Source organism: Sciurus vulgaris (genome assembly GCF_902686455.1).
Source record: "Sciurus vulgaris genome assembly, chromosome: 14".
Lineage (NCBI taxonomy): Eukaryota > Metazoa > Chordata > Mammalia > Rodentia > Sciuridae > Sciurus > Sciurus vulgaris.
The window spans coordinates 79070378-79088385 of record NC_136475.1 but is presented as its reverse complement, the minus strand read 5'-3'; the positions used below and the strand labels follow the sequence as shown (position 1 = coordinate 79088385).

Sequence of the window (18008 nt, the reverse complement as noted above, 5' to 3'; positions counted from 1 at the left end):
ACATAACAATATAGCATACAAAGTTTAAGTGTTGATCAATTGTTTATGTTGTTGGTAAGGCTTTCAATCAAGAGCAGGCTACTAGCTGCTAGTTAAGAAGTGAGGAGTTAAAAACATTTTGTGGATTTTCTACTGAAGAGGGTCAGCACCCTTAACCCCATGTTGTTACAGGGTCAACTACAGTCTCAATATGTGAGAGTCTGGGCGTAGTGGCACATGCCTGTAATCCCAGCGGCTAGGGAGGCTGAGACATGAGGATTGAGAATTCAAAACCAGCCTCAGCAAAAGTGAGGCACTAAGCAACTCAGTGAGACCCTGTCTCTATATAAAATATAAAATATAAAATAGGGTTTGGGATGTGGCTGTGGTCAAGTGCCCCTGAATTCAACCCCTGGTATCCCCCCAATCCCACAAAAAAAAGAAGGAACTAAACAACTCTAAACTTCACTTATCCCTGAATGCATAAGAGAATGACATCACTAATGGATAAAAGATGTTTAAATCATGATCAGTGAGTTCTGCTGAACAGAAGAAACAGGCCACATTTTAAAGTGGTTTGTTTACACCCTGGATGGTTGAAATTTAAAACTGGAGACAGGCTTTCAATACCAAAATGTCCACTTATGATACACAACTAACTCCCAAGCCAAGATAATTTCAGTACAAAAAAATTAAATAGAGCTATACTGGTAGAAAAACTATAATTTTGAGTATAAATAAAATGAACTATTTAAAATGTACCTGAATAAGATATGCTGCTTAAGAGATCAGTGATCAAGTACAGCTCGTACCATCTCAATCTGTAGACTAAATGTAATGACTGGCATTTTGAGCACACCAAAATGTCCCATTTGCTGTGGCATGTGTGCTTCTGTCCCCCTTGAATCTTGGTCACTTCAAGTTTTTCAAAGAAGTTCAAAGTCACACCAAAAACCCTGCGACTGGGTGTGGGTATAGCTCAGTGGCTAAGTGCTTGCCCCGCTAGCATGCTTGGGGCTCTGGGTTGGACCATCAGCACAGAAAACACAAACTGCCGTGACATGGGTCCTTTCCATACTTGACATACTAGTAGAATTTGCAATTTTTCAGTAAACAGTTAACAACAAAAAACTGTATGATTTTAGTATTCGATCAATATTTGGCAAATGTCTAGGTACTTATGATGTGCCAGGTGAGCTGACTACATGTAAATGTAGCAGATTTAATCACAGAAACCTAGACTCCAGGATCATCTAGAATATGTGGTTACATAATCAATCAATCTTCTACTATTTTTCAACCAGACTCCCCAGTACTAATAAGGATGCTCTATAGGCTCTTTATGTGGTAGCATCCTTTAAAATCAGACAAAATTTTGTGTGTCAATGAAATATAAATTCCCCCACATACTATCTTCCTCAGAAAAACACCATACCACATTAAGAAAACATGAAAGAGTTTAGTCCAGAAGAGTAATATTTTGAGATACCACATCTTAAAAAGACCTTAGAAAAGTATTTAAACAAAAGTGTAATTTTTATGACCATTTTATGACATGGCAGTCAATTCTGAAATGAAGATAAACAGGACAACAGTTGATGAAATACATGATCTAAGATCTTTCTTTAGAATGTCTAAATCTGATCTTGTGGACCATCTAATTTTCCAACTTTGAATGTCACAGTGACACATAAGTAAAAGCAGAGAAAACAAATGCACGTATGAGGTAATCTGATCCAAAAGCTCACACTTGAATCTGATCTGATTGAGCCTCTGAGTCTTTCAATTAAAAAAAAAAAAAAAAAAAAGCAGGACCCAAACGAACATCACAAGGAATGCAATCATCAAGAGCCAGTCTATGAGAAAAACTACCGCCCAGACAACCCAGTGTCTTTAACAGTTGAATTCAGAGAGTATCTCAACACTTGATTAAAACCCACAGTTTCAATCTCATCTCCCTAAATCCTAAGGCAAGCTCCTGTCTCTCTGGTTCTTGTATGGCAGCACCTGAACACAGTTCTGTACAGTGTGCACCTCATGTTACAGTACTGGTATTGTGGAGAACGACAGAGTAGCCTAGACCAGTACTCTGAATTTAGATGAAATCCCAGGTGCCCCTGTAAAATGAAAAAATGCCACCTTCAGCTCAAAGGAATTTTTAAGGATTCCAAAATACATGTAGAGCACCTAGCACCATGCTCATCACAGCAGAAAGCAAGAACCCCATAGCGATCAAATCAATACACACCACAATCAGAAAAATTAAACAGCTGTGGATCTTGCCTCCTCTGCATTCACTGGCCACATTCTTACATTATCTACTAAATAGTAAAATGCCAAACTGGCCAACAGAAAAACAAAACAACAAAGGAAAGATAACTGAAAAGATAACTTGCAGGGGAGGAAGGCTATCGACTTCTAAATAGCTAAGCCTGACCATAAGTACTGAGAACAGTTTAACCACAGCAAATACCACCTGACAAAAGAATGGTGTTATCAAGAAAAGGGTTGGGCTTGACCAGACCCCGAAAAGGCAATCAATTTAAGTCCTAACTAAAAATTCTCAACATAATCATCTTCAATCACATTTTAGTAACATGGAAAACAGTTTTTAAAGGAATTTTAAAATGTCAACATTATTCTGAACCTCTTTGGTTTCTTCATTTTAGAAAAAAATAAATAAATTAAATCAACTGAGTTCTCCATCTGAACAGTAGGTGGCATAACTCACATACTGAGACAGCTGCTGCATACAGACCAGGTAAAATAAAACACAAAACACACAAAGAGAATAAATCTCAGTACAGCATCTTCCAAAACATTCATTAAAGCTGTTTAAAATTCCTAATTTGAAAAGAAAATGTTTCAAATAATATGAAGATACTTACATCTCAATTTGTCCAGCATTTTTCCACCACACATGGTTGCTAACATAGCTTTAACTGAAAATACGGTCAACTTGCCTCGGCCCTCACTGAAAAATAAATATTAGAAATAATTGCTATCTGGAACCACAAAAGCAATCAAATGTATCACTAAATATTGAGCAGCCAGTAAACTGATTCCTGCCCTCACCTGTTAACAATTCTGCCACATTTGAAAGCGTGAATTTGTTCCTTTGTATAATTAAGACTTCATCTACACTAGGTGAAGAATGCTAACGCTAACCTGAATTGTGTGGAAATGAGTTTTAGAAACAATATAAAAAGTAACTTCTTTTGGCTCTGTGGGCAGAGGCCAGATGGATGAAACTAAATTAAGTTTCCTATCCATTAAACCCATTAAATCCACAGCTGCGGTGTTTTAAAGTAGTCGAAACTGAGGGACCACCTGGTTTGAATACAACTCAGAAATGTGGCCTTATTTCAGGATAACAGGCTTATCGTTATGCAGGGCACACACTGCTTTAAACATTTTATAGTACATTGTACATTCATCTTTGTTTTTACTGTAACAACCTTTATGTCACCATGGAAATGTTTATTCTAAAAAGCTTAATAATGTCTGTCTCAGATCTTCCCATACACCACTGTGAAAAAAGGGGAAAGGATGATAACCTTAATTCTTTTTTATGAACTGGAAAGATGAAAAGAAGAACATAGATGAATCACCTGAAGAAATGCTGCCCAGTCCAGCAGAACCAAGCAGCCCAAAGCTCCCTGACCCAGGCCACGCTCTGCCCTTTCAGCTATGCCCTGGTTTCATTCAGGTAAAAACTTCACCAACTGATTATTAAAAGTGGTATATGTAAGTTAAAGATAGGCATTTGTGTTAATTTTATAAAGCTTATGCTCATACAGTTTCATAGTAACTTAGATAAAATATTTTTACAATTCCATCTTGGTCTTGAAAAGCAAGTATCATTCCATTCACTGAAAGTCCTAGTAGAGTGTCTCCCCTTTACCAAACCACCCTTTTAATAGAAAGATCACACCTGAGAAAAGGAAATGGTCCAGAAGATTTTCAGTGAAAACAATGCCAGGGAATACCAATTTTTGATACACTCAGATTTTTCTTGTGGTTGAATTTATTCATCAGATAAAAACATAGCTTTCCAGAAATAAAAACACTGTTCCACATGAAGACAATACAGCACTGGAAATGATGAAGAATACCTCATGGTACAAGGAAAGCAACAACCAAAAGAGCACTACATAGGAGAAGTAAAGTGAGGTGCGTGAAAGAGCCATCAAGGGAGTCAGTCATCACAGAGACCTGAGAACTGGCAAGACACTAAAGCTTAGGGCACATGTCCAGTCCTACCCTTGGCCCAGTGGCATATCTATCAAGGCTAGACCCCACCATAAGAGGCTGGGCACCATGTCTTAGGGTATTAGCTGCAGCATTTGTCTTTTTTTTTTTTTTTTTTTTCCTAATGACAAAAATATTTGTTTATTGTAGGCAATTTTTTAAAGAAAAAAGTGGAAAAATGAAACAGGAAAATAAACCACACAAGTTTACTATTACATGATGGCAAATATTTTTGTATTTTTAAAAACAAATTGGAGTCATCCTGAACATGCTATTTAGTAATCATCTTTGTTAATACTATATGTTTTCCACATTACTAAGGATTTTTCAAGAAAATTATTTTAGGGTTAATATTCCACTATAGGGGCATGATTTAAACAGTTTATCTTACTGTCAAACATTTAAATTATTTTCTGATTTAAAACAAGAAGCTGGGCATTTCTCCACTCTTTTTGATCGTCATTTTACTTGTTTATTCAACTTCCCCGCAGGCTACCAGGCCCTAGAAGACATAAGAGATTCTCAAGGCTGAGATATTCAGATTTAGGAAAGCGGTGACTGAGCCCCCAGGGCTCTTCATGGGAAACTACCCCTCCTCCAAAAATTCTCACTGGAGAAGATGTAGAAATGCAAATGAAGAAAGTGAAATCCACTACTCTCCTTGTTTCTTGCCCTGGGGCCCAGGCTTGGTGTACTGATACCCGAGGAAGCCCAAGTTAAAGGAGCAAACACACTTTGGGAATATGGTTCAAGTTCAAAGGACTACTTTAGTGCCCAAATTGCTTAAATGGCATTAAAATAACACTTTGTTAATCTGTGAATCTCTATTGTTTTCCTATTGGCCAATGCCTAGATCTCAACTTTATTATCTGTCAAAATTGAAATCAAAGGAATTGGATGTTTCTAGCTTTCCCATTAGCCTGATGGATAATTGGGAAACAGAAGCAGAGTTCCAATTCCCTTCCTGGTCCTAGGATTATCAAGGGGAGTTGTAAAAGGTCCCAGCTAGATATATGCTAGAAACATTTATTGCAAAATGCAGTTGAGTTCCCAATCTGGGAAAAAGACAAAGCGGATTTTTTTTATAGCTCTCTGGTAGATCTTTATCTGATAAGTCAGAGTCACCTGTCTACATACTGTGACCATTCCCTCTCCTTGATACCAGAATGGTTTATGAGCTGAAAAAGCCCTCCTGATTTCCCTAGGCTTGGGTGGAGAGAACATTTAAAAAAGTGCATACTCAGGTGAAAAAAAAAAAAAAAAATCAACACTCTAAAAACCTCCCAGTAGGAGATAGGGTTTCTGCCTCATGTATCTGTAGGAATTTGCAGTTGGCCTTTCTGGACCTAGCCAGAATGTTAGAAGGTTGCTCCTTCAGGGATCTGAATAGAACTCTTTAATTTTTCGCTTCTATTCCCTCTGATTCTCAGTAGCACAGTTGGGTTGAACACAGTCTAAAACTTAAAGGAACAAATACTTTGAGGGTTCCTCTGGATATGGACCCCCGCACTAAACTCTCATTTTAGCAAGCTGATAATAAGTACAGACACAAATACCAGGAAGTAACTTGTAGGAAAGATTGGGTCTGCCCAGGTTAGGAGGCCCAGGTTTCAATATCAACTCTGCCAATATGCTGTATAATCTTGGGCCTCCATTTCCCCATCTATAGCAGATATCATGAGGATGACAGACTATCCCTGTGATTGTCCAATTGTTTTCCAGTCTTACTCTGTCCAAGAGAGAAGAGTTGTCACCCTCCACTGTCATGTAGCTGAACAAATCTGTTCATGCGGGGTGTTATCAGGCTCTCCCCTTGCCCCAGGTCTGGGCACTGCCTGGGGAGCGCATGCAGTAGTACTTGTTCACCACATGCCTACACTGGTCACACTTGACTGTGCAGCACCATTGGAATTTGCAGTTACAGCTGCTCATGGCCTCAGTTCTCCTTTCTTCCACCTGTAGCCCACACTCAGTGCACAGGTGCCCACAGCTACGTTGCTCCCACTTGGATGTGTTGTGACTTTTCTGCAGGCACTCACGACCCTCTGTGCCATAGATGCCCAGGCTGGAATTTCGAGTACAGTAGTCTGGAGATTCCTCTAAAAAGATCAGCTCAGCTTCTATGCTAGGAAGGAAGGCCTCAGTGGGAGCCCAGCAACCCTCAGCACTGTTCCCAGCCCTTAGCTGCCGCTTATCCATCTCAATTTTCAGTGCCTGGTCATACTTGGCCTTTAGGTAGTTTCCCATCTCCCGGAAGTCAGCCAGCTGCAACCAGCATGTCTGGATGCTGCAGCTCCCGGAGATGCCATGGCATATGCAGATCCTCTTCATGGTAGCTCTTACTGCCTGTTTTTCCATTTTTTGACTCATCACAGCCACAGTTTTCAAAGTCACCCATGCTACAGTTCTTGGTGATGGTGTACATGACTCCGGCAGAGCTGATGGCATGAATGAAGGAAGTCTCTCTGGTGGCACTTCTCAGTCTGTTGTGGGTGGAGAGCTGGAGAGCATTTTCAGGGCAGTTCCAGCGTTCCCAAGCAAACTGGAACTTACACTCCTCGATGCCACTCTGGGCACCCAAGGCCACACTGGTAGTATAGGTCAGATAGGCCTGGTCAGGGGAAAAGGGCTGTGAGCTTCTGCCCAGTGCAGGTCATCTGGGGTTGGGGGAGCAGGAAGGACTCCAATGGGCTAGTTCTCCACTAAGAAACAATACTGGGTCTCTGGGGGAAGGGGTCTGGTACTGTCTCCCCCACACTTCTTTTCTTTCCCCAGAAGATTTTCCTTAGGAACTCCAAGGGTAAAAAACAGGAGTCAGAGACCATCCTACCTTGGGGCCTGTTATCAGGAAATTGTTCACTGACCAGGCAGAGGCATCAAAAGTAGCACAGCCTATTCCCATGGTTACCCACAGAATGAACAAGTCCCCCATGGCCCTGCCTACCCTCAGGGGACCAGGTCCAGCTCAGGGCCAAGTGCAGAGAAGTGAGCCAGCATTTGTCTTAACCCAGGAATCAAAAAAACTTTCCTCTGGGGCTCCCACTGAAGTGCTCTCACCTCATCATCTGTCCGAGCTTCTTACTTATAAGGGTCTGCAAACTCTACTGCCCTGTCGGGTGTTAGTCTTGCAAACTGCTCTTCTTGAGGACTCTTCCATTTCCCTTAAGACATGCCCTCCTTTAAATCCAGCCACCCTCTTACCCCCGCCTTCCGACATACATGCTTCAGCAACCCACAGCTGCCTTGAGACTCTGGAAGAGTTACTCCCCCGCCCCTCCAATGTTCAGGAGGGGGCCTTACACAACCCTACTTTCATATGGCCCACTGATGGGAGCTCTTTCCTTCATGAAGGGATTCGACGGGCTAAATATGCTATTGTCTCCCTGGAAAAGGCTGTAGAGTTAGGACCACCACCTAACAACACCACCAACCAACAGGCAGAAATAGTCTCCCTCACCCGTGCATTCACCCTCGCAAAGAAAGAATCCCTCACAACCTACACTGACTCCAAATATGCTTTTCACATTATCCTTTCCCATGCTATTTGGAAAGAGAGGGGCCTTCTTACTACAAAAGGGAACTCCATCACCAACTCTAGCTACATCCTAAACCTCCTAGAGGCTATTTGCCTCCCAGCCACCATAGGCCTTGTACATTGCAGAGCTCATCAGACAGACCAATTATTAATCTCCTCAGGCAACAACAAGGCAGAGGAGGAGGCTAAAAGGGCTGCCCTGTCGTCCACACCAGCCCCCATTATGACTCTCCATGATCCCTTACATCCACCACCCCACAACAGGGAGATACTTTCCTACCTCCACCATCTATTCCACCCCAACCTTTCTTCACTCCTACAATTTGCTAAGACTCATCTGCAACTCTCCTCCTCTGACATCTCATTTCTGAAGGAACTCTCCTCCACATGTGAAGTTTGCCTACAAACCAATCCTACAGCCAGCAGGGCCCCCACTTTTCCTACTCACCAGGCCCGTGGCGCCATTCCAGGGGTAGGCTGGCAACTTGACTTCACTCACATGCCCACAGTAAGAAAGTCTGAATACCTTTTGGTTATGGTAGACCTCTCGGGATGGGTTGAAGACATCCCCACCTCCAACAAAAGTGCACTAACCATCTCTACCTTCATCCTTCATGAAATCATTCCTCACTTTGGAGTGCCTACCTCCTTCCAGTCAGATAATGGGCCTGAATTCACCTCCCAAGTTTCCCTACAACTTACCAAGGTCCTCAGGGTCCCTTGGCATTTCCACATTCCCTTTCACCCAAAGTCATCAGGTAAAGTAAAACAAACAAACCAAACTCTTAAAAATGTCTTAACTAAGCTCTCTTTAGAACTTCACCTTGACAGGGTTAAACTCCTGCCCCTTGCTCTTCTGTGTCTTCATTCACTCCCAAAGAAACCTGCTAATTTTTCCCCTTTCAAGCTGATGTTTGGTCGTCCCAGCCTTCCCCCTGGGATAGTGCCCTTTCCTTCCTCTCTTCCTTCTCCTAAACCACATTCGGGCATTCCTATGGGATTATGCCAACTCCTCCCTGCCTAAACCATTGTTTGGCCCCCTGGCTCAACCTCTTGAAGTAGGAGACCAAGTTCTTATTGCTCCTCCTCAGGAAGCTACAGCTCCTCTATCTCCCAAATGGCAGGGTCCCCATATGGTGATCCTGGCTATGCCAGCAGCTGTCAAGGTGCAAGATTTACCAGGATGGTTACACATTTCTCGGGTTAAGCTCTACTCTCAATCCACAAACCCCTCTGCAACTTCTAACCCTCAGGCTTCTTCCAACCAATACTCAGTCACCCCAGTGGGGCCTCTTCCGTCTCAGGTTGAAGGCCATCAAGCCCTCCACCCGTCTTACTGTTCCAGAGGCTGAGAACCAGAACACCGAGGCATGAGGACTGGACTGCCAGCTACATTCTTGCCTCCCCTGCCGTTTGCTCTGTCTGCCATTTTCCTAATTATTGGATTTTCTTTCCCAATAGATCTGTCCAGGTGCCAGCCATTTCCTCCCTCCCAGACTGCCCACAGGACTGCTGGAAGACTGACTCCTACTGTCCCCAGGGATGTTTCACCCATTTTACATATCCACTCTTAACACAGATTCAATTTAACTACCCCTCTCATGTCACAGGGATGTTGGATGTACATGAAAGCGGGTTCTCTCACTTCCTGGCTAGTGCCCTACACTTTAACAGCTCTTTGACTTTCAACAGCACCCCTTGGAACAGACAATCAGGAATGTCTCTCTTCTAATTTGCTTCCAGGATGTGAGGGCGATCTGGCTGCGACATCTGTCACCCCATTGATCGCCAGGGTTGATTCGGCTGATCTGGCTGGCTAGGCGGGTGTCCCCTTCCTCCCTCACCGCTCCATGTGCGTCCCGCGCACTCGGTCGAAGAGGACGACCTTCCCCGATAGAGGAGGACCGTTCTTCGGTCAAGGGTATACCAGTAGCTGCGCTCCCCTGCTAATTTGCTTCCAGCTGCATATCTTCCGATGGAAGTCACCCTGTGGGTTCACTAGAAAAAAGAAGTGCTCTCAGGAAGAGTACTGCCTCTATGTCAACCAACCAGGTATTAATCAGCTTATATTTCAGGAATATCAGGACCTCACAGGAAAGATTCAGAGCCTGGATACAAGTGCACTCCCCAGAGTAACTATCCAGTCCTCAGCCCCTGCCTGCTGCAATGACATCTCCCTCCCCTGAATGAGCTCTTCGCCCACACCTAGCAGGAAGCAGTTACTGAAGATGGATCTTCACCCATGCGCCCAAAGGGATTTTCTTATAAAAACAAAAATGGGGGAATATAACTCTCAGTGGGCTGCCCGGCAGGCGGACACAGTGCGTGGCAGACGCAGTGCGGCAAGTCCACAGCTGCCCAGGCAGCGCTCTGTCCGTGTGAACCTGCTGGGTGTCAGCTTGCCATGGTAGGCAGCAGGCTGGCGCTGGGTTTGCCCTGCAGTCTGGCTCTCGCCTCGGGCCTTGGGCTGCCTACGACCAGCATACCCTACATCCTCGTGGGGCTCCTTCCTGGGCGGTGGGCACGCCTGTGGGGAAGACAAGGGGGCATGACAGCACCCCAGCTGTCAGTCTGCAATCCTAGCCTGCCACTGGTCCACTTGTCAGCCTGTGCTCAGCAGCCATTGGCTTAATCCCCAGCCCTCCAATTTTAACTGCTCAGCAATGGGCCTGATCATCATTAGCCCAGGAAATTCAACTACTTAAGGGAAGCTCCCCTGCCATGCTCTCTCTTCAGGGCAGACACTGTCCCTCTGCCTAATAAAATCTCTTGAGTGAGTTTCCACATCTGGAGTGGTTTGTCTGGGCACCCTTTAACTTTTCAATATATGAAAGCTAAAGAATGATATATAAAACTGTTAAATATTTTAAAGAGCAAGAAAGAAGGTATACACGTATGGAACATGCTAGAATGTGATCTAGCAGTTTTGTTTAAAAGGAAGAAGAAAATAAATATTCTCATATATTTATTTGTATATGTATAAACCATCTGTGAAACACTGAGAAAACAAGAGCACTGGCTGCCTCCAGGGCAAGAGGAGGCACCTAAGCCTCAAAGAGGAACTGAAGGGTGGGCACCTTTTGATTCATAGCTATTTAGAATGTTCATACTAGAAAAGAGGAAGGTTCTCAAATCAACAAGTTTCCAACTTAAGAGAAAAAATAGCAAATTAAAGTCAAAACAAGAAAATGGAAAAAATAATAAAAATAAGAACAGAAATCAATGAAATTGAAAACCCGAGAACAACACAGAAAAAAAAATCAAGGAAACTAAAATCTGGTACATTGGACAGCTCAATAAACTGATAAATCTCTAGACGAAATTTCTACACTAAAAAAAGAAAGAGAGAGAAGAAGACACAAATTACCAAAATGAAAAACAAAAAAGAGGACATAACCACAGGTTCTATAAACTATAGAAATAATGAGATTTTACAAAAAACACTTTATGTCCATAAATTCAACAAGTTAGATGAACTGGACAGATGCAAACTATAACTTGAAAAAAAAAAAAAAAAACTGTACAAAAGTTCACTCAAGAAGTTATTTAAGAGCCAGGCTAGGTGGCAGACCTATAATCCCAGCTACTCAGGAGGCTGAGGTAGGAGGATCACAAGTTCAAAGCCAGCCTGAGCAGTTCAGTGAGGTCCTGTTTCAAAATAAAAATAAAAAAGCTGTGGACAAGGCTCAATGGTAGAGAACCCCTGGGTTCGATAGCCAGTACTGAGGAGGAGGGATTGGGGGAGGAGAAAGGGGAAGGGAAAAGGGAGGAGGAGGGGAGGGGGGGGGGGAACAACTGGACTAGGCCCACACCCATCACAGAAATTGAATCTCTATTTTAAAGTCTTTGAAAAAGCAAGCTCCTCATTCACAGGGCATACGGGTGAATTCTAAACACTTCCCAACTCTTTTTTGATGCCAGCATTATTCTGATACCAAAACTACATAAAGGATCGGGCATAGTGGGGCACACCTGTAATCCCAGAGGCTGAGGAGTCTGAGACAGGAGGATCAGGAGTTCAAAGCCAGCCTCAGCAACTTAGCAAGGCCCTATGCAATTCAGTGAGACCTGTCTCTAAATAAAATTCATAAAGAGGTAGGGGTGGGGTTCAGTGGTTGAGTGCCCCTGAGTTCAATCCCTGGTGCCCCAAAAATCTACAATACAGTAACAAGAAAGAAAACAAGTTGGTATCCCTCAAGAACACAATCCCAAAAATCTTCAACAAATGTAAGCAAATCAAATGTAGCAATACCCAAAAATAAAACTAACCCAGGGGGCTTTATCCCAGGGATGTAAAACTATTTAGGGTTCTGAAAACTAATTAATTCACCATCAACAGACCAAAAACAAAAAAGTCATATCATCGTCTGAATAGATGCAGATTGACAAAATTCAGCCTCAATTCCTAATACTTTCAGAAAAGTAGGAAAAGAAACTTCATCAGCTAACAGACATCTTAAGGATTATAATAACAGCAACTAACATCATACTTGCTTTCAAAGACTGACTGCTTTTGCCCTAAGATAAAGTTAAGATGACTGCTCCTAGTAAACATGACACTGGGGAACCCAGGAGATGACAGAGGACAAAAAAGGGAAAGGGTATAAAACCATGTAGATTGGAAGTGAAGAATAAAACTGGGTTTATTCCAGAAAATATGACCAGGTATTTAGAAAATCCCAGCAAATCTACCAAAAGAAAAAAAAAAAAAAAAAAAAAAAATATATATATATATATAAAACCTGATAAAAAGAGTACAAGTGGGTTTAGCAAGATTGCATAATATAAGCTCAAAGCACAAAATTCAATTTTATTTGTAAACTAAGAGAAACTAAAATATACTCACTTTTAAAAATATGTTCAAGATCCATATGCTAAAAACTACAAAATACTGGTGAAATCAAAATACTGGTGAATATACCTAAGATATTCATGTTCATGAAACAGAAAATCAACATCGTTAACAAGTTAGTTCTCCCTAACTCAATTAGAATCCTGTTGTTATTCGATGCAACCCTCAGAGGCAGGGAAGAGAGGTGCTATTTTTCCTGCCTTTTTACACAGCATTTAATTTAGCACATCACTCTGATACCAAATGTGTGGGGTATCTTCCCATACACCAAGCAATTCTGCAGCAGACACTAGCTGAGAGTCTGAGTCAATTCAATTCTGCCACTCTCTACTTGGAGACAGCATCAGATTCTGAGGCAGGATAGAAGAAAGAAGAAATGGGTAGAAAGAGACCCAAAGGAAGAACAAGGAAAAAGGATTTTAATTCATAAGTTCCACATACTAGTCCAGACCTGTCACACCCAAGTCAGTCTCTCTTTCAGATGTGTTATTCCCCAAATTCCTGGGAAATCTGTAAATCTACCTGGTACTGCTAGATTAGCCCTGCCCCTGAAAATAATCAGATTAAGTAAAGAGACATGATATTTTAAGAAACCTATGATTTAGGGGACTTTCCAGTGCTATCTATTGATCAAATAATAGACACCCCATCAGCCTAAGGAGCCTGAGACTGACCAGACCATCAGAAGCTACTGTGAGATCACCAGAAGGATATCATTTCTACATACCTTTCCGTACCTGCCCCTCCCAAGTTTCCAAGAACTGGGGACCCCAAAACTTATTTCTCACTCTCAAGATGGCTCTCATTCTCCCTTGAATGTGCCTCTACTTTCTCTACCTTTCATGAGCACAATTGAAATTCTTTCTGTCACATATGTCAAGAACCCTGCAGGTTCTGAGTCCAGTTCCCGCTTCTCTCCAGGAAGTCCTTGGACTCTTCCTCAAAGATTCCTCATCTCCCATGATATCCCACAGATTAAGGGCTCAATCCCACTACACTGTCCCCATTTTCAAAGCCAGCTGAAGTTGTAGGTGGTTATTTACACTTCTGACCATCCAGTTATATATCAGGGATCCCCACAACCCCTTCCTTGCAGTCAATTAATTTACTAGTGGCTCACAAAATTCAGGGAAATATGTTTACTGTTTTTACAAAGCATACTAATGAAAGAGATGTATAGGGTGAGGTACGTGGGAAGATGTGCTGAGCTTCCATGCCCTTCCTGGGCATTTTGGTTTTCACAAAGCTTCATTGCATGGGCATGAATGATGAAATCACTGATCAGCTTAACCTTCAGTCCCTCTGCACTCCCCAAAGCTGGGGGATGGGGCTGAAAGTTCCAACCCTCTTATCACACAGTTGGTTCCCTTGGCAACCAACCTCCATCCTAAGGGTATCCAGGGAGCCCACCTAGAATCACCTCATTAGAACAAAAGATGCTCCTATCACCCAGGAAATTCCAAGGGATTTGGGAAAGTTGTCAGACATTCCTATCATCAGGAAATTACCTAGGTCTCAGGAGTCCCTGCCAGGAGCCAGGGTCAAAGATCAAGGATCAGAACACAAGATTCCCCTATAGCCACTATTTACCCAGTATTAAAAGCTCTGTCTCAGGAACCAGAGCAGAGACCAAACATCAAAACTAAAGATTCTCCTACTACCCCATCTCTCAGAAATTACAAAGGTTTTAGAAGCTTTGTGCCAAGAACTGAGGATAGAGACTAATATGTATATTTCACCCCTCCCCCCCCTTTTTTTTTTGACTGGGGCATTTTACTACTGAGCTACATCCCCAGTCCTTTTTACTCTTTGTTTGAGACGGGATCTCACTAAATTGCCAAGGTTGACCTCAAACTTGTGATCCTACTGCCTCAGCATCCTTAGTAGCTGAGATAACAGGAAAGTGCTACTGTGCCCAACTTACATCTCTTATTATTTCACAAATCTCAATAAAATTCACAAAAAGGGAGCCAGGCATGGTGTAATTCCAGAGGCTCAGGAGGCTAAGGTAGGAGGATCTCGAGTTCAAAACCAGCCTCAGCAACTTAGTGAGGCCCTAAGCAACTCTTTGAGACCCTATCTCTAAATAAAATATAAAATGGGATCGGGATGTGGCTCAGTGGCAAAGTGCCCCTGGGTTCAATCCTCAGTACCAAAAAAAAAAACAAAAAACAAAAAAAAAAAATCACAAAAAGGTATTTTTATAGAATCAACAAAGTAATTTCTTGTGTATCCTTAGATTTCTAAGTCCATAACTTGATAAGAAATAAGAATGTATTATTCAGATGCTTAAAGCTCACCCTATTTTTGTTATGTTTAAAAGTTCCCCATGTAATTTTAATATGATCCAGAGCTAAGAACTGCCAACACAGAGCTTTGATATTAAGACTTAGTTTTTATTTTGTTGGAATAAAAAATCAAAGATTTATCATAATGAAAGACTTAATAAAATTAACATACATTTGTATAAGTCTTTCTGGTTCCAAATCTCACTTTCTTCCTTCAAAGGGACCAAATAATATCTGTTCCTTGCTATAGAGAAGAAACTAATGACATCTATGCAAACAGGAGAGTGTAACAGAGCCCAGCATACTAACAAGAGAGCCAGGTTCACTTTAAGCTCCTGGTAAAATGGGTGGTGTGAGCAAGTAGTGCACATCTGTAAACTCCTTACAACAGATCTTACTGGGCGCCGCGACATTTTTGCTTCTAAAAATTATTATAACACCCATTTTTTTTCTAATCTTCAAAAGGAAGATTAGACAGTAATATTTTACACTTTCCATCCTTTATTTAAAACATTCTCTAATTCAACTCTTAAATATAATAGTCCTCAGATTCAATCTTATATGTAAATATAGAAAAACAGATATAAATTTCAAATATCCTGAGGCAGAACTAAAACACTTTTATTCTTTTCCATTCATTAGGACTATTTTTAGTCTCCACAGCTGGTCTCCAATCCAGTAGTCTGTTCATTTATATAAGCTTGATCAAGGTATTGATAGTAAGAGGATTCATCAACCCCTCAATTTTTACCAGCAATACATGGTCCCTTAACAGGTCATCTCTCATACCCACTTTTACAACCATTTCTCTGGTCCACAACAGTCAAATGGCAATCTCTACACATAACTGAATACCCAACAAATCACAGAGCTCTCCTCTCTGCCAGTGCTTAATGTAACACGCTGTATTATGGGTGGAGGATATGCATCAAAGTGTCAGTATGTACCTCCATGAGACAAAGAGAGTATATAAGTAAAGCTGAAGGAGTTTTAGGTGTCAGCAGAAGTAGAGGTATTTGAAATTAAAGATGAATTTATAGACAGGAGAGACTGGGGGAAATGCTTTGTGAGTGCTTACATTTAAGAATCTGTTCAGTTTGGCATGGTGACACATGTCTGTAATCCCAGCAACTTGGAAGGCTGAGGCAAGAGGATCACAAGTTCAAGGCCAGCCTCAACAACCTAGCGAGACCCTAAGCAACTTAGCGAGACCTTGTCCTCAAAATAAAATAGGGCTATGGATGTGGCTCAGTGTTAAAGCACCCCTGAGTTCAATTCCTAGTACCAAAAAAATAAAAATAAAGGCCAGGTTTCAGCACTGACCCCTTTGCCATGAATATTTTTCTTGGCAGTGAAACACCTCAGTCTACTTTAATCCTAACTGCAACTTCCTATACAGACACTGTCCCTAAACAAAGCAAAAGGAAGGTGTCACTTTCACAGTTCTAACACTCTTCACAGTTCCTGCATCCTTCCTGTGTGACTACGGACACGCAGAGAGAAACTGCAATACCTCAGCAAACCAGCGCCCCATGATGATGCTCTTGAGCTAAGTGATTCTTTCTTCTTGGAAGAACTTGTTTTACTGATTCTCTCCTGACATGTGACATTATTCTTTATACACTGTCAAGCTGCATTTAAAACTGAATATTCGGCTGCCCCTGGTCAAGGCATTTACAATCACATGAATGACCATGTTTTCACCACTTCCTAAGTAAAGTACAAGTCTATAAAGAATCAATTTGCATCAAACAAGATTAGGGAAAGATACTTAACATGATTTCATCAAAAATAATATAACTCACTTAAAATGTAACCTACAATAGCCTGTGGAGTAAGTCAATATTTAAAATGCTGCATGACCAACAGAATATTAACCCTTATCCAAAGACAACAAAATGAAAGGATAAAAAACAAAGGTACTACCTGTCAAGGATGACAATAGAGAGGAAACCTGCTATCAATATTTTAACCCCACCCAGAGGGAAACCCTCCAGGGGCACCCTCCCCCAAGGAGCATTCGGGGTCCCAGACTTCTCTGCATGGTTCAGTCCCGTAGACCTATCATTTTACACACACGCACATGACTTCTAAAAAGAGGTTTTATTATCCAACACTGAGAAAACACCATCGGCTCTGTGACAAGTGATGCAGATGGTGAGTCACTCTGAATAAACACCGTGTGTTTTAACACACAGGTAGGCATCTTCAGAAGCCTCTGCAATCCTTGCCTGTGCCCTGTGACTGGGAAAGTGTTCATCTCGGTTTAATAAAGTCTCAAATTCTGCCTATCTTTTGGTATTTAAACTAACCTCATAGGAATGATTTGCTTCTTGGCTGTGCAGTACCAAATAAGGGCTTGCAATTCAAATTAATGCTTTTGAAAACAAGGCTATGGGGAACGTTTTTTTACTTAAGAAAACAAGATATTTCAACATCTTCAGCAAACAACTGTAGATGCTGCCAACTATAAATTAGTACTTCTTGTACGAAATAGACTTCTACTTTAGAAACACTATTATCAGTCCAATTATCACATGTTGCTAAGAGGAATAAGCATTTCTCTTTGATTTTCAAAAGCTCATATTTTTCCAATTAATCTTAATTTATAAAATTTCACAGTGACTAGATTATGCAATAATCAACTGCAAATCAAGAATCCACTTGGCAAAAAATGTCAAACAGCTTAATCAAGTAAAATCAACTTGGAATATTATTCAATTTTACCACTATCAGAACGCCTGCTGCTTTTCATTTCTACTTAGACATTTATTAAGAAAATCCAGCCCTGTTCTAATTGAAGAATCAAATAAATATAAAGTAGACTCTGTACTCTCAGTAACTTTCCATCTCATCTGTACACTTATGATGCAGTTTAGAATACCATATGATTAAAAAATCAAAATGATACAGACAAGAACTACAGGTCACCAGAGAGATGAAGATGAGGCTGGTGATAATAAGGAAGGCACCGGCATAGCCAAAAACTTGAAGCAAACCCTGAGAAGGACACAAATTTGGGTGCAGATGAAAAGGAGAGAGTATGCCAGGCAGAGAGGTTGGGGGCAGCCACATGCAAAGAAGCCAGAGATGAGCAGGTCCA

General features: G+C 41.6%; 2 protein-coding genes across 15 annotated transcripts in view; both read right to left on the bottom strand.

The window, feature by feature from the left end:
* Positions 1 to 18008, bottom strand: part of DTNB (dystrobrevin beta) — a 227692-nt gene that overhangs the window by 162199 nt on the left and 47485 nt on the right. For all 14 annotated transcript variants that reach the window (XM_079111086.1, XM_079111076.1, XM_079111081.1 and 11 more), the window contains one exon: positions 2868 to 2953. In XM_079111086.1, the coding sequence (XP_078967212.1) occupies positions 2868 to 2953 (86 nt within the window). The remainder of the gene's footprint in view (positions 1 to 2867; positions 2954 to 18008) is intronic.
* Positions 5388 to 7177, bottom strand: LOC306643635 (protein Wnt-8a-like). The gene is given in 3 exon segments (XM_079109847.1): positions 5388 to 6574; positions 6576 to 6841; positions 7061 to 7177. Coding segments are annotated over 3 exon segments (912 nt in total). The 5' UTR covers positions 7163 to 7177; the 3' UTR covers positions 5388 to 6030.